Source organism: Fukomys damarensis, unplaced genomic scaffold, assembly GCF_012274545.1.
Source record: "Fukomys damarensis isolate Sample0158 unplaced genomic scaffold, DMR_v1.0_HiC HiC_scaffold_28, whole genome shotgun sequence".
In the NCBI taxonomy this organism is placed as follows: Eukaryota; Metazoa; Chordata; class Mammalia; order Rodentia; family Bathyergidae; genus Fukomys; species Fukomys damarensis.
The window spans coordinates 8,245,401-8,262,514 of NW_022900940.1; the positions used below are offsets into that span (position 1 = coordinate 8,245,401).

A 17,114-nucleotide genomic window follows, 5' to 3' on the forward strand; every position below is an offset into this window, starting at 1 on the left:
AGATTGTGTCTCACACATATGGTTTGTCTGCTTTAGTGTCTGCTCTGAGAAGTTACCCAAAGGTGAGGTGAGACACCGGGGTTAACTTTTAAAGAAAAAAATCTGACAGTGAATCACAAAGAAACAGGTTTAACTTTTAAGGTGTAAATGCATGTCAGATATTAAGATATTCAACACTCGAGTGTGAAAAACTCCTCTAAACTCAAGTAGGACTGATGTTAACTTCACATACTTTTGAATGAAAGACTCTTGTGACAAAGGATACTTGTGATTTGTTTAAGGACCAAAAAAATCATTATTTCAGCCGAAGTGTCAGAATATTTGGGGCTTACATATGCTTGATGGCTTCATTTGAAAACTGTGTGTTTGTATTTAGCTAATGAATAATAAAAGCAGAAAAGCTATATAGAAAATTGCAAAGATAAATAAAAATCTAAAAAGATCTAACTTCTTCATGTCTATTTAATGGCTTGAAAGATTTAAAAGCTCATAAAATATGTGGAAAGACACTCCATTTCAGTAAATGCTGAAGATCTAAAAGCTATCATCCCAAAGTTTATACTAAGATCCAAAGTGGAAAAGATTTGTTCCATTATGCATAAATGCCTCTCACTTCCTTTAGCTTGGTTTTCATCATATAGATACAATCACCAGATTATTTCACTATGTGAAAAGGCAGACACTCTTCTCGTTTAAATACATTTCTACAACACCAAAAACAGAGTACATATGTTTTAGCAAACTCTTCAGAGCTAAGATATTTTGAGCCATCTTCAAGCATGTTAAATTTTGTTTTAACAAAGTGATATAATTATTTTTCTCCTTCCTAACACTATTCATTATTGAATAGAACTCATCCCCAGCTGATATAAAATTTGTCAGTATCTTATTAAAATATTTTTCCCCTCACTGAAAATACAAGAATTCAAAAGGGCTTTGTTTAAACTCTGAAATATGAAAATAATCTCTTGGCTTAGCTTACAAAGGTTATTTTATCCTAAGAAGCAAAACACTCCGCCTGTGTTCCTAATGTAAAATATTCATATTTGAGCCTAATTTCTTCATATGTCTTTTATTTTCATCTGTGTAAGAAATATTTTGTGAAAAAGAAAGCATATATAGCTCTTCTTTGACAAGGTATGCATCCAATAAATCTTCAAATCAGACTCATCTTTGCTGGAAATTGTAATCAGGCTTCAGGAACACAACATTTAGAGTTAAGGTATGACGGGTGAATGGCATTCTTGGGTCATAACAGGGGAGGCTGCTGTAAACAGATATTGCCCTTTAGTTTTGCACATTCATAATCTTTATAAAAACTTATTTTTATCAAGGAATTTTAAAGTATTTTAAAGGAATGCTTAGTATCAGAATACAATGTTTCAGAAAGGTGGAAATTTCACTTGATAAATGTATATTTGCATACCCCAATTCCATTCCGGAAGCCTTAATGCAATGATCTGGAGCAAAATAAGACAGCACCTTGGCTCATGGGGATATGTACACCACCATTTCAACCCTATAACATTTACATTGCTCTGCAGAAACATACTACCCTTGTAGCTTTAACTCAATGGTAAATGTCACAAGATTAAGTACCTTTGCATAATCATCATGTTGGAACACTTTTGAGTGATCTCCTAAATTCACTGTCAAGCTTCAATGTTCAAAAGCTCTTTCTACATGAATTAGGACTTGCTTTTAGAATACACAAGTGAGGATGGGTTTATTGTTCATGTTTCAAAATCTGATTCTCCGCAAACGAGTCTTCATCATCCCCTTGAAATGGTTTCCGGTGGAGGTTCTACAGCAATTTGAGTCTGGTCCAATACCTATAGATGAATACTTGGGATGTCAGATTTAGAAGTCTTGGGTTGAGGCCATCCCTGAGGAAGTATATCTTTGATCAGTTCACTTCTTCTATCCCTGTTGCATCCTCGACAACACAGGGATGCTTGCACAGGAAGTAAAGTGAGTGAGCAAACAGGGTCAAGCCTAATACAACAGAATAACAGAGTTCAATGCAAATTCCTACCTAAAAAATAAACACAAATACAATTTCTTGAAAACAGCTGCATGCCTGTGAGGCAAGGATTTTGAATATTTAAAGAAAAGGAGTGTCCAGTCTACAGGCACCTTTCTTCTAAAAATATTTAATAAAAATATTTTACAAAATAAATTTGTTACCTATATACATTAGCTATTCTACATATTTTATACTGTACTCTGTTCAAGACATTTCCTCTTCACTCATAGAAGAGAGAAAAGGGGGAAGAGGCAGGTTGCAGTTGGTGGAAATGTCTTTGTAAAGTATAAAGTTTCTGACATAATATTTTTCAGAACTGGTAATTATTACTCCTAAATGATGACAACTATAATTGTTACTTCCAGGAAATAAACCTCAGTCATAAAGAAGAGAGGGTGTGTGAATTACTGCCTTCCAATACAAGGACAAGCTGAGGGAGTGAGGTAGACAAAGAGACAGAATGAATTTGTATGGACAGAAGCATAAATTCATGTAACACCTAAATAAGTATAAACATTCCATATTTACAGAATTTGAAGGTGCTTTTCAGCACCTTTAAGCTGCACTGGATGATGACTATTTTAACCACTGCTGATTTTTTCCATCAAGTATCACAATCGGTACATGGTAGATACGTAAGTTTCCTGAACAGAAAGCTAACGAGTAATTTAATGCTATACTCCACCTTGGCTACAATCGACATCTGCATAGTTTTCACTAATGTGGCCATATATATTGTCGATATACAATCTCAAACTGGGCAGTCAACGCATCATCTTATTCATTTACCTTCCTAGTTAATATTTATTTGCCATACTAGATATAACATTTTACATAAAATCATACTAATATGCGAAAACAGTAATAAATAGGAACATAGATGTATTCTGAAGTCAGCATAATCTAAGACACCAAACTCAAACTGAGTTTTCTACTTGAACTTGGTGACAACATTAGGGATCATCACTTCTTTAAGTTGAAACTACCAAAACTGAAAAAAAAATGGATGACTTTGAGTATTTTTGAAAATTATCTCATGGTATAACTCACATCACAGTTAACTAGAGAAAGTTATGGTTCATTCAAGATATCTACTTTACTATTAAAAAAGATGATTCGGAAAATGGAAGTATGAACACATTCTGGAGAAAACCAAATCTCACATTCCAGGTGAAATCAAACACTCAAATGTTAGGGGACTAGGGTTGGTTTTGGGGTATAGGCTCATACTTAGCACTTGTTAAATCAATAGGCAATACTTTATTTGGGGTTTGACAGGAAAATCAGGAATTTAATCACAGAAGCAATTTGTGGTTTTAGATGTGGCTTTCAAGTTAATAAGCAAATGCATTTGTGTTCAGATGCAATGTTTGTTAATATGTTTACTGAAGTGATGAGAATAATTACAGACTTTGAAAGAATGAATGTCTGAATTTGCATATTCAATTCTTTATCCAAAAATAACTAGTTAGACTTCAGCAATAATTACTGAAGATAAGAATCAGTTAACTCATGATGCTGTTTTTGAAAAATTGAGTTTTTAAAATGTATTTTATGACTTAGATTCCTATCTCTCACTCACTAATATTACACATATATATATAAAACATACACACACACACACACAAAGGATTAGAGATACAGTGGCTGCAAACAACTTTTCAGTTTACACAGTGATACTCAAGCTCAAACCTATCAATGATTATCTTAAAATTATTCCAAGGAGGGTCGTAGAAGCCATGTGCTATTTTTGCCATGCCTGCAGCCCTCTGATATATATATTTTTTTGTATCAGCTCCCTCTGTCCCCTTTGAAAATGCCACTCCCCAAGTAACTCAGTCCAGCCAATCTGAACATTCCATGTCTCAGGTATAGTCCATGTGAACTGGCTCACTTGATATAATTTGTATCGGGTTAGCATGCTCATATTATTCCTCCTCAACACACTGAACAAACATAAAAAGGAGACAAAACAACAACACGAAAGATGTGATCTATTGCCTCACAGTGTTTTATGTATAAAATCTAACCTCTATAATACTGCTGACAGTGTTAGTTGCACTTTCATTTTATATTTTTCTGATAGTATCCAGGGCTCTTGATGACACTAATGGAAACAATGATTGTTCCTTGCGGTGGATATCACGGGAAGGTATAAGGAAGCCTGGGGTTCCAGGCAATTCCCTTTGACACTGTTAGGCGATCTACCTTAAAATGGAACCAAGTGGAGAGAATTCAATCCAAAAGAAATTACTTTATAGAATATATGACTTAACTACTGCTGAACCTGGGCTCCTTCACGACATTCTTCCTAAATTGTGATCTAACCCTTAATTTCCTTTGTTTTCCCCTTGTTAACTTTATTCCATTTCACCAACTGAGCATTCACTATTTGCCAGGCATTTGTCAGGCAGGGATAAAGAACACACAGGCTTTAGCATTGGGGAAGTTACAGCCAATCAGGGCAATCGATTCCATGTAATAATGCAGGACAGTCACGGTGCCGTGGCATGGAACTCAAAACTGAGTATATCAAGAAGGCTCTCTGAGAGAGATGGTAGTGCAGATGAGTATTAAATCCTCTGCACAAGGTGGTATCTACTTCTGCTTGCCTCAGACTCTATAGGACATTCTTTGTTTTGTGTTTTGCAATTTTCCCAATCATGCGACTATTTCATTACTCTTAGTGGCTTGATGTGGGTCTGGGGACCACAGCTCACCAGGTGGAGAAGTCAGGATATTCAGGGTGCAGAGAGGCATTCAGCTTGAAGATAATCACAGAGAAATGGACTTAGAAACCTAGCAGAAAGGATTATATTTCCTTAAGAATCAGAAGAATTGAGGAACAATTTTTGCTATGGGGCATAAAAGTAAAATAATGGTAAGAACAGATATTACATGGTAATATGAAAGAGACATAGGATGGATTGCATATAATTAAAAATGCTTAAAAATATATCATTATTATGTGATTGAATAGATTATAGATAAATTATATACTATATATGTGGTATATATTCTCTAAATGGAACATGTTATGAATATACAGAATTTATAGTATATATTGCACAAAGATAGCCAAATATAGTGCTATAGAAACTATACCATACAACAAAGTCTTTGTAAATACGGAGGAGGTAGAAGGCGTAAAGAGAGGGCATGGGAATGGGGAAAAAATAAGAACCAAGATACATCATGTAAAGGTACAAGATCCCAATGATGAAAATAATTGTATTGTATATCTAAATTATACCAATTAACTTAATGGGAAAAAAGTACAACATATAATACTTTATATATGACTATATTTATACACAAATAGAATTAAACATACTTCTCTTTTGTACAGTCACTCCTTGAAAAAATGGTAAGCACAAATTAGTGTACTGCTTTAGTGTTTTATTTATGGTGTCTAAAAGAAGATTCCAGATGTTCAGATATGACTGACTGTGCTATATCATATGTTAGCCACTATGTACCTGAAGTTTCTATGACTGAGAAAGTTACTTTTCAATTTAATTGATTCAAGTTTGAAGAGCTACATAGGGAATGGCTATCATGCTTCACATCAGAGCTCCAAAGTCTTGATCGAAGCAGAAAATTGAAAACACTAATCCCACATGGGCCTCATTGAGACTTATTTCCTTTGACCCGCGTAACACTAAAAATCAAAGCAGCGTTAACATTAAAAATAGACAGATTCTGAATAGTCACAATAGGTCGGTGCTGACACATGGTTACGACCATTTGGCAGGGAGTATCTGAGTTTCCAGTCATTAGTCAGTGTGTTCTTCTGCAGGCTCATCTCATTCAGTTTTGTTACTTGCTTATTCCCTACTGGTATTTATATAATTTCCTCTAGGTTAGCCCAAAAATGGTGTCTCTTTAAATGTTCCATGGAATCAGTAGCAACCATGGATCCTTCCACATGGAGTCTTTCAGCAAACATTGGGCATTTCTACACCAATGAATTATAGCAGAGAAATCCTTCCCATTTAAAAAGTACTAATACTTCCTCAGGGTAACCTCTTTTAGCACTCAGCAATTATGGCAGGGCTGAATACTAATTAACCTTTAACTATAGGCTTTAGGGTTCATGCAGGGAAATGTAAGATAAAGGATAAAATTCTCAATTAAACCCTATGACAAAGTAATTTCTCCTGAGCATTTCTGAACTTTTGGATTTCTAATGGTGGTCCATTAAGAGTTCTTTTTACCCAACGGAAAAATAATGACAAGATTTCTCATAGGTTGTTTGCCTCTGTCTATGAGACAGGCTCTGTGCTTTTAAAGGACACACTCTTTTTATAGGGCTCTTAACTTTTATTCTGCCTTTTCAGAAACATATTTAGGTTTCCTTTAAGTAGTGATTTTATATGGATCCCTAATTTCTTTCCTTGGCTGGCTATGTTCCTACTTGTTTATATTTATATACTATATTTTAAAAATATTTTCCTGACTTCATGTTTTAAAAAACCCCTATATGCTTCTTTAATATTATTAAGTTACTACGTTTTATAGTATTTATCTACAATGTCTAAAGGAGAGCAAAAATATAAGAATAAGCAAGCATATTTTTTTCCTGGATCATTTAAAAATAGTACAAACTATTATCTTGTTGACTATGGAAAAAAAAGAAAAAATAAAGGCCCAAAATAAAGGTGTTATCGCTTAAAGTGTTAAATACAACCTATACTATCCTATAGCAACTGGCACTGTTTTATTTCTCAAAAATAAAATATTTACAGACTTGTTTTTGTTCTAGGAAAGCCTAATATTTCCCAGAATGAAAACAGGTTCTCTTGTGTTTTCAAGGTCTCAATTTTCAGTGATTATAAACTTTTAGTTTAAGTGAAATTTTATATAGGTTAGAAATCTTAACTTCAGAAAATCTTTAAAGCTATAATGAAAATGTATGTTCTCTTTGGCTACAAATCAAGGATTTGAACAATACCTAGAACTCTACCTTTCTCTATTTATCCTCAGTCTTAAGATTAATAAATCCATAAGTCACATGCCTCCTACTCTCAGTTACAGATTTTTTAAAAACTGAAACATCCAAATGTCAGCATAACATCCCAAAGCATATAATAAAAAAGAAGTGTTATTGTACAAATGGCAAAATTTATTCATCAACTATTTATACATATAATTAATACATTTAAATACATACTCTATGGCATACAAAAATGCCTGGTATAAAAAGACATAATTGTAACACAAGGCTATTTGATAAAACTATACAAACATAATTAATCTACCCATTTAGAATTACATTTCCACAAAACTAAATTTTGCATCTTGATAATGACTCAGTAGAACATATGTATCACCAAATTATTTTAAGATAAATGCCAGGAAATACAACTCAACTGAAAACAGAAAAAGTACCCACACCTAAGTCATTCATGTGAATTCTTCATCATATTTATAGCCACATCTATGAGGACAATCTACTAGTGCAGAATGAAAGAAACAGAAGCATTTATAATGTTAGAAATTCTTAGAAAACTGTCACAATCCAGAATAGTATCATGTCAAATCAATATGTTCAAAATTCTCCAAAAGCAGAAAAAATTCTACATGTTGCATGTGCTTACACCTGACTACCTCATAAAATACAATTTTCTTGTTTTTTAAATGGTCAGGGATGCTATTCTTATATTTGTAGAGAGAAACAGAGGCAGAGAAAAAACTTCTCATCTCTGCTCACTCAGAGGAATAACTAGAAATTGTTATGATTATTATTGAAAGTACACAGAAAGTGCTCAGCAACCACGCTGTTAAAAGACATCTTGATGACTTTCAGATGCAAAAATACAAAGGTCTGCCTGCCAACGCAATCCTGGTCCAATTTAATAACGACTACTGGCTTCTATTACTTATATGGATAAAGAGAACGATCGCTGCTCAGTAAGGTCTAAATGCCTACACTTAACTTTCAGGAGTTTATTAATACAAGGTGAGGTTGATGTGTTCTATAGCTATAGAAAAGGTTGTGCCAACCAGGAATAGAGGAAACAGAGTTTTGCAGGGGATGCTCATGGTACTTAGATGTTCATGTTGTTGTGAAGGCACTTTGACCAGATTTTGCAGCCTCTTACATGAAAGCAGCACGTTATTTATATGTAATTCATCTCCTCATTTAAGAGGGTCACCTAAGAAAACCTAAAACTATTATGTAATCAAATAAATATTCATCACATTCAGATATTCTACCTCTAAAATACTAACATTTTAATTTTAAGATGATGAAAATTCAATTTTTATTTCTTTCTTCCTTACATCTTTGGGTAATATTTGAAGGTTTCAAGTGATTAGGTTCTTATTTACATAATCTTAAAAATATAGCCACATGTGCTGGTGCATGCCTATAATATCACAGCTTTGGGAGGCTGGGAAAGAATTACAAGTTCGAGGCCAGGCTGGACAACTGAATGATTTGGTGAGACCCTATTTGGAGGAAAAATTTATAAGGAGTTGGGAATGAGGCTCTGTGCAATGGCCATGGGTTCAATCCCTGGTACCAGAAAAGAAAAATAGATTGTTAAGGTGATTAAAAAAAAACCCTAATAAACTGATCATATTTTTTCTTCAAAATATAATTACATGACTTTAGTAAGAATATATTTCAATATTCCATACTGAATGAACCTCCAAATACGTATCCAGTAAAGTGGTACAGGAAGGAGGGAGGAACAATGAAGTATTGTTTAAACAATAATTTTAAATTACCTTTAAGACCCATTTAATTTTATCCCACAATGTACATGTTCCTGATAACTACATGTAAAAGCAGCTTTATGAATTTAATTGCCTTATAAATCAATGAAAAAAAGTGCATGCTTAAGAGATCTCACCATGTTGTTTAGACAAGAAATCATATCATAGTGAATAATCAATCAAATGCAGATTGTATGGATTCAAACATTCATGTAGTCAGATCTGTTGAACATATTATAGAACTACAGCTTCCTGTATTACTTCTTACTAATGGCACAAATACCTTGAAGCAAAAACATTTCACAACTGCTACATTTGTTTTCCATTTGCATTCTGAAACTTTGCACAGTACCTGTAATGAGGTGAAGGGTTGCCTCTCGCTTCACAGTTTAAAGTTATCTTTTTATCCTCTGAACCAACAGGGAAAATGCTGTTGCTGGGCTCTTTGATAAACACAGGTCCTTGTAAGAGAAGCTCACCTATGTGGGTAGGAGAAGTCAAAATAATTATGAGAATGAAAAAGCACTGTAAAAGCTGCATTCCAGAACTGAAGAAGAAAAACAAGCAACTAGTGTTTACTCTTGAAAATAATATTAGCCAGTGCTCCATTTACCCACCAAGTACCACACTCTGTAGATACTGCTTTGTTAGGGAGAAAGAAATTCAAGATAAAGACACACTGTCATATTAATAAGGTCAATTTAAGCCATAAAGAAGTTTGTACTTATACCAATACTACTTATAACAATACACTGTGCCTGCCTGTCCTTTAGTGAATAAAATATTGCAAGATGTCCTTTCTGTCATAAGCTTCCTAGGAAACCTAAAGCTGAAATCAAAATCCATTGAATCCCCGAGTATTATTTTTCTACAGAATCTGCTGAGCACACAAATCGTAACATTATTTTGCCATTTTGGAAGAAAAATACTCAATATCTGGTGGGATTTCCATTTTATTACTAGCAAACTGAAGAAAAAGATGCACCAATGAAGAAGCATCCTTCATAAAGTGTCCTGCTTTGGTTACAAGAACTTGGATATCCTCAAAAAGAATTTCCACATACACAGAAAAAAACAGAAATCTCTCTTATTGTTTTATGTGTCTGTAAAGGAGATAATGCTATCACCCAATGCTTTGCAACTGCAGTTGTATAATCATCGCCAGAACATTTGTAAAAATCAACAAATCTCTTTACTCTCCCTTCTTGGAATGCTCAGCAGAACTGCAGAGAAGTTTCCATTGAAGCAGAGAACGCATAAAATGAATAAACAGACACAGAAATGGATTTCATGAATAGTGAAACAAACAAACAAAAAACCAAGATCAGATAGCCCTGAAAGGCTCTGAAATTATGAACTTATATTTTGGCTACTTGAAATACCAATAACATTAATAAAAATAATTTTCTACAGCAACAGCAATATAAAATTGGCTATAATGTAAAGGAAATAATCACTGAAATGATGAAAATAGTAGGAGCTTAAGCAACAGAGCAAATTGTATGTGTCCTGATATGTTCCTTAATCCCTACCATGGTCTAAGAGGTAAGTGTCATAATCATCCCAATGCACAGAAGAGAAATACTGAGTCCAAGGGTAGCTGGATGGCAGGAATAAATTCACACAGCAATTCAAAATGTTCAGTAGACAGGCTAGGATAATTGATTCCAAAGTCCATCCACAAGACCTTCTTGCCTTTTATGTGATGAATTTGGTCTTGCTCCAACTGTGGCCTTTGCCTTCAGCTTTTGATATCATTGTTGATAGGACTGTCTTTAAAGTGGGGATGAAAACACTGGATCTGGGTGGGGCTATCCATGTCCAGTAAAGACTGGCCACACCTTAAGGACTGATCAGAATGAAGGGTTTGGATCTCAGAGTATCAGCTGACCTGGAGATTGAGTTCAACCTCATAGGCACTCAATTTGTCATATCTACATAATGAAACCCTAGAGCTCAGCAAGCTTCTCCAGTTGGCAAGACTCCTTGTGTACTGTCGCATGGCAGTGTTGGGAGGGTAACGTGAAAATACACAAGGAAAGATAGCATTTGGAACCTTCCAGACTCTGTCTTGTGAGTCTCTTCCTTTGGCTGAATTTTGTATGGTTCCTTTTCCTGCAGTAAACCATAAATGTGAAGCTAACAGCTTTTAGTAACTTCTGTTAGTTCTTCTAGAAAATTATCAAAGTTGAGGGTGGTATGGAGCCCTCCTCAATTTGCAGTTGATGTCAGATTCTTTGTTTGTCTTTCCATGAAATCATGCTGCTCTAAATACAGTCAGAGCGGCTATAAGCACTAAGCCATTGAACATCACAGTTCAGCCACCTCCAAGCACCTCTGCCCTAAACCTCAATAGAGGTCACCTTTCCTACTTTCATGTTGTCTGAAGAAAGCTGTACATTCTCCTCCATAAAGTCCATTCCTGGAGCTTACCTATTCTTACTTCTTTTTTTAACCTAGAAGAAGAACATGGCATAAAGAAAAAGGGTACCATTTTTCCTTTAAGAAAACAACCACCTTGAGAAGAAATTAATTTTAAAATATGAACTAACGCTGCTAAATGCAAAGAATCAGTATTATCAATTTTTCCTTCATTAATCAGTTTACTAAATAAATATAAATAAAAACAGAATTAGCCTGTTCTATTATTTGAATTTATTACTTAGAAAGTTGAAAATACTTCTGATGTCTGTTTATAAATATCTGTGAACAAGGCAGATTTTCCGCAACATGTGATCAGCATAATAGCTTCTGATTTTCTGAAGATGATGTATACTTTGTTCATTTATGAGACGCTTCAGCTTATTTTTCTGACACTCTCATGTATGCAAAGTTGAAAGTAATACTAGAATAACATCATGTAAACATTAGCAGATAAAGTGGAGGGAGAGACCAAGGCAAGAAAAATGAGATAGAAATAAAGAAGGACTGTTATCAGTGAAAAAGACAAAAAGGTTAACCTAGCCTGGCAAGACAGTTTGAGATACCTGGGATCAGAACACAGGCTCCCACTCACCTTTTTCCTTTCCATGAAACCACACTGCTCTAAATACAGTGAGAGGCAAAAATTAACCATCAACCTGCTCTTTCCATTTCAGTATTTCCCAATGACACCAGAGTTAACAGCCTATGAGGAACATATCCACCATCTCTGAAATTCAAACCTCCTGAAAACCTTTCAGACTACCAGCCACTGGAGAACCTCCAACGAATCTTAAAACATAAACACAAATTAACAATTATACATCTACAGGTTAGTCTGTGCTTCATGCTCAGAAAAAAACAAAAAACGAAAACACAAAAACCTCTCATTCTTTCTGTCCTGAAATAAAACAGGTATTAGGTGATGCTGGAGTAAAATGTTCCAGTCTCTGGTCAGCAATATAAACTTAAAAAGAATATATTCTCAAGACTTTGTCAATGTAAGAGAAATTATCCAGAATTTTCTTCAAAATGAATGTTGATCCTCAAAAGGAAAGAATCGTAACTGTTCACACAGATATTCAGATCCAGCCAACGGGAGCCTGACTAAAAACCAAAGGGGCCCTCTTGACTAACTTAAATGGATGCAGTGAAACATTAAGACTGAGGCTAAACATTACTTTCTGTGACAGAGGAATTTTTTTGATATGCTAGTATGGCTCCAAAGCCCAACTTTAAGTTTACAACATAAAATAAAGGGTATACAACATTTCCAAACAGAGCTAATAAGTGCAGAAATCCAATCCTAAAGTGTAATTTTTCACCCCAAACACTCACAGGCAACCAGGTATAACTGTCTTTGAATGTAAGTACAAGCTTTAGGGACTCCTAAGATAATGTCACCAAAAGTTTTAACTGCTGCTGACCAATTCTAATGGTCAAATGCTATACAATTTTTATTAAGACTGAGAAGGAGAAATAGACAAGGGATTCTAGGCAGTTGCGATACTTTCACTAAGAAATTTAAAAAAAAAAGAAATTCCTAAAGACAGGTGATACCATCTTTGAAAGTCCTAGGGAAAAAGCAGATCCTATTTTCCCTTGCTGATTTAAACTGTATCCTCATGAGAAAAGAAAGAACAATACATTTTTAAATGAAAAGGATACATTCAAAAAGAGTTACTAAAATGGGAAATGCTACTGAAGGCCAACTTCAAGAAGTAGATCTAGGATGGAATATTCCATGTACTTCCTAGGTATCATGAAAATAGAATGAGGGCCATCCTAGGTGAAAGAAAGTAAGATAATATGGTGCCAAAGAGCTCTGTGTCTAGGCCCTACTGTTTTACTGACAGCACATTTGTTAAAAGATGGAAGCTCTCAAGGGGGCAAGGTCCTGAGTTTGATCCCTGGTACACACACACACACACACACACACACACACACAAAGATGGAAGCTCTTTTAAATTTTAGGATATCATATTCTGGCATTAATGATGTAAAGCGGGGGAATACCAATGAAACAAGGAAAGACCAAAATAAAATTCCATTTATATTATGCTAAAATCAGAGGAAGACAAAGTATGCAATCTTAGAATAATTCATTTCTTTAACAAATACTGAATGCCGAGCCAGAGACTTAGCTCAGTGCTTCTACCACCTGCCTTGCAAGCGTAAGCTCCTGAGTTCAATCCCCAGTACTAAAAACAAACCAAACACTGAATGCCACACATGTGCAGTACATGAAACATGAGCAGTGGCAGACACAGTTGTCCAATCAGTAGCTATGGTTACTCTTCTTCTCTAGTCTCCAGAGCCCACTTTTGCCAGAGAAAATGAAAGGAACTGAGGTATTAGTGTTGCAGAAGGTTTTGCAGCTTTTAGATGAAGAGCAGGGTAGACAGGGGAGATCAGATGAGACCCAATACAGCCAAAGAAGGTACAGTAATTTGCTAGTGTTGTCATAAGAAAGTACCACAAACCAGAATCAGTAAAAGCCAACCTGTGCTGTCTCATAGCCTTGAAATCAAGGTGTCAGAAGGATTGTTTCTTATAGGCTTTGAGGGAAGGATCTGTCCTGGGCTTCTCCCCTTGGCTTATCGACAACCCTCTTCTCCACGTATCTTCCTGTTAGCTTTCTTCAGTGTGTGTCTCTGTATCCAAACTTTCCCTTTTATAAGGACACCAGCCCTAAAGGAGTTCCTGAGGACCTTGTCTTAACTAATGACATCGGCGAGGTTCCAATTTCCAAATGAGGTCACACTTCCTTATGATTAGTACTTCAATATAATGAATTGTAGATTGAGGTGCAACACATTTCCACCCATAACAAAGGGCTGTGAAAAGAGTACTAGGAGTTTCCAGGAAAAGAGCTGTTTTTTTTTTTTAATGAAAGTGAAGGAATTGCTGATCCTGCTTCCCTTCCACTTTGATATGGAAACTGAACAGTAAAGAAGGAGGGATACTGGTGGGAACTTTCACCATCTAGACACCATGAAAGTGAAAAATATACGAACCAATATGAACTTAGTAACTCCAAAGGATATGTGTTAGAAAAATACATCTTTAAGACATTTTTGAAAGCTGTAATTAAAACCTATACTGCAACCAATATTCTAGAAAAAAGAAGGAAAGGCGATATAGTATAGTCATGATGAGACAGAAAAATATAATGCTTATCAAGAAGAATCAATTTGTTTTCCACACCTGGAAATGTTGTCAAGCAAGTAGCTTAAAAAGAAAAAGGCTGGAGTATGGTATACACCTGGAGTAAGGCAGTTAGTAAAACAGACACCAATATAAAGTTTTAACTATTTAAATTAATACTTCATGCTTTTTCTCAATCTTTACATCCTGCCTTGTCCATAAACAGAAAGAGGGGAACTGCATGGGAAACAACATTCAATAACTAGGAAATCAGAATAGAAAAGAGCAAGTTAAGCTTCATAGGTACTAAAAATAAATGTGCAAGTAAAATTATGCTCCTTCCTGGAATAGCAGAGCCTTTTGAAAGCATAACAAATTTATATTAGGCATTATACATTAATCCTTTAATTGTAACTTGCTTAACAAAACAAAACAAAAAGTGCTAAAACCCACATACATATGTGTTTATAATGGTTTTCAATTAAGGTTAAATATCTGGAATCTGGTACTTTGCTTTAGTAAGAAACAACAAATCTTGATGAAAGCCCTGATCTATTTTACTAGACTGATTACACTCAATCTGTCTTATAATTCAGCAAAAGAAAATAACTTAGCAGTACTTCTAAGAATGTCTGGTGTTTTATGTTGATTTTTTTAATCCCAATGGCTGTGTTTCTGATTACTGAAATGTTCTTTACAATTAGTGAAAAGGTTAATCCATTTACAGTTATATGGTAGGAAATAAATAATGCCTTTGGGAGAAAATGCTGCTGAGAGGAGACGGGCTGAAGCCTTTTTATAGTAAAATGTTTTCATAATACTTTTGTGGCTTTATTTAAATTCACTCTATTGTCTTTTTATAAATATGAGCTGTAGTGCTTTTTAACCTCCATGACATCCTTCTATAATTCCCACACAATCATTGCAGCACCTTTCTTGCTAGATGGCTTAATAGCATTCCGCAAGGGAAAAAAGAAAGTTAGAAATGCTATTGTGAGACACAGTGTGCAATGTGTACAATACATCAGAACACAATCTATAGTCCATTTATCTGAAAAGAAAAGATACTTGCATTCCCATTTTGTTCTACCAACTTTCGCTGCACGTCTTTGAAATGTGAAAATTCACAACTTTCATACCAATTATAGGAAGAATTCATTTATCGAACATTTTCAAACACTTCTTTAGTATATTGCTTTCAAAGGTCTTAATAGACATTATTACATTTGTGGCTTCTATTATTTACCAAAGAGTTTGGGTCAAGATTTTTGGGCTCAGTCATGATTCCCTTTATGCATTTTAGAAAGAATACTTCATATCAAACTCTAGTTCAAGACCATTGTTTCTGTGAAAATATAATTATAAAGAATTCCCATTATAAATCAGTGGTACTGGAGATGTCATTAAGAAGCATTTCTGGCTGGTGACTGCATTTTACAGTCTTTCTGTAGCTGTTGTCATTTAGGTAGAAAAAAACAAAAACAAAAACAAAACAAAACAAAAAAAAACACTGTCTTTTCCTGCCCGACTCAGTCGAGAAGCCAGCATTTTGTTTGAAAATGTCTTATATAAAATATTATATCTTTCTTCCTACTTTTTTCCCAAGCAAGGATCCTGCTTTCGTATTTTCAGACCTTGCAGAGGGCTTCAGCTGGGTTGCGCAGTGGGTGGGAAGACTCAATAAATGAGAGGAAGGAAAATACTGTCTGGAGTTTTGGAGTAGGGTGAGACTCAAAATTTAACTTCCAGGGCCAGGGATTTAGCTCAATGATTCTGGCACCTGCCTCGCAAGGACAAGGACCCGAGTTTGATCCCTGGTTCCAAAAAACTAAATGAATGAATGAATGAATGAATGAAGTTCCATTTTCAAGTTATTTGTATTTGATCCACAATTAAAAATTTATTTTGACATGATTTCTTATTGATGACATTCATCACAAACACAATTGATAAAACATTTCTTGAAATAATACACGTACTATCCTTGTGTATGCTTTACTATGACATTTTTCTCACGCGCGAGTGTGTGTGTGTGTGTGTGTGTGTGTGTGTTATGGTGTGCTGTGATGTGGTACTGGGGACTGACTTCAGGGCCTTCAACTACATCCCAAGCCCTTGTTTATATTTTATTTGGAGATAGGGTCTTGCTACGTCACTAAATTGTGCAGGCTGAGCTCAAACTTGTGATCCTCCCACAAGATCCTCCCAATTTGGCTGGGATTATATGTGTGAACCACCATGTCCAACTCTTCCAGTTCTATCTGACTTTATTCTGGTCCGTCTATTTCCTCAATGCCAGACATAAGCTACTATATTAACACCATCACTTATCAATGAGGTCTTATCCCCAACATGATAATCCCAGGTCCATAAGCCTCCCTCTCTTGCTGCCAGGATCCCTTGATTAGTATTTTGGGGAAAGAGGAGATGGGTAATAACTGCAAAGTATTTCTTTCATTTCCTTCCCGTAGAAATGGAAGAAATTTGGCAATGAAATGGGAAAAAACAATCACCTTCAAAATGGAGAGAGTATATTATTGCTCCCAAGATATAATAAAGAGAAAAGAGCCTTCTTAAAATTTGCTGAACTCTACATCCTCCGTACGAAGAAGAATTAATGCCAAGTAAGGAGGAAGTAAGTAATACTAGGCAGTCCTGCAGTTCTGTCAGTTAAGAACATATTTTATTTCATTTTATTCTGAAAAGCAGTATTTCTTGGTGGTGTACAGTATCGAATAAATCCCTCTTCATTATATACACTTAGTTAATAAACACATGCACGTTGTCACATGTCAGC

General features: G+C 35.1%; 1 protein-coding gene across 2 annotated transcripts in view; it reads right to left on the reverse strand.

Moving 5' to 3' along the window:
* Positions 1-17,114, reverse strand: part of Cntn3 (contactin 3) — a 246,807-nt gene that overhangs the window by 209,695 nt on the left and 19,998 nt on the right. The window contains exon 2 of one of the 2 annotated variants that reach the window (XM_010629962.2): positions 9,102-9,228. In XM_010629962.2, the coding sequence (XP_010628264.1) occupies positions 9,102-9,228 (127 nt within the window). Of the gene's footprint in view, positions 1-9,101; positions 9,290-17,114 lie in introns of those variants that run through there. The other variant, XM_010629961.2, reaches the window with a different exon arrangement.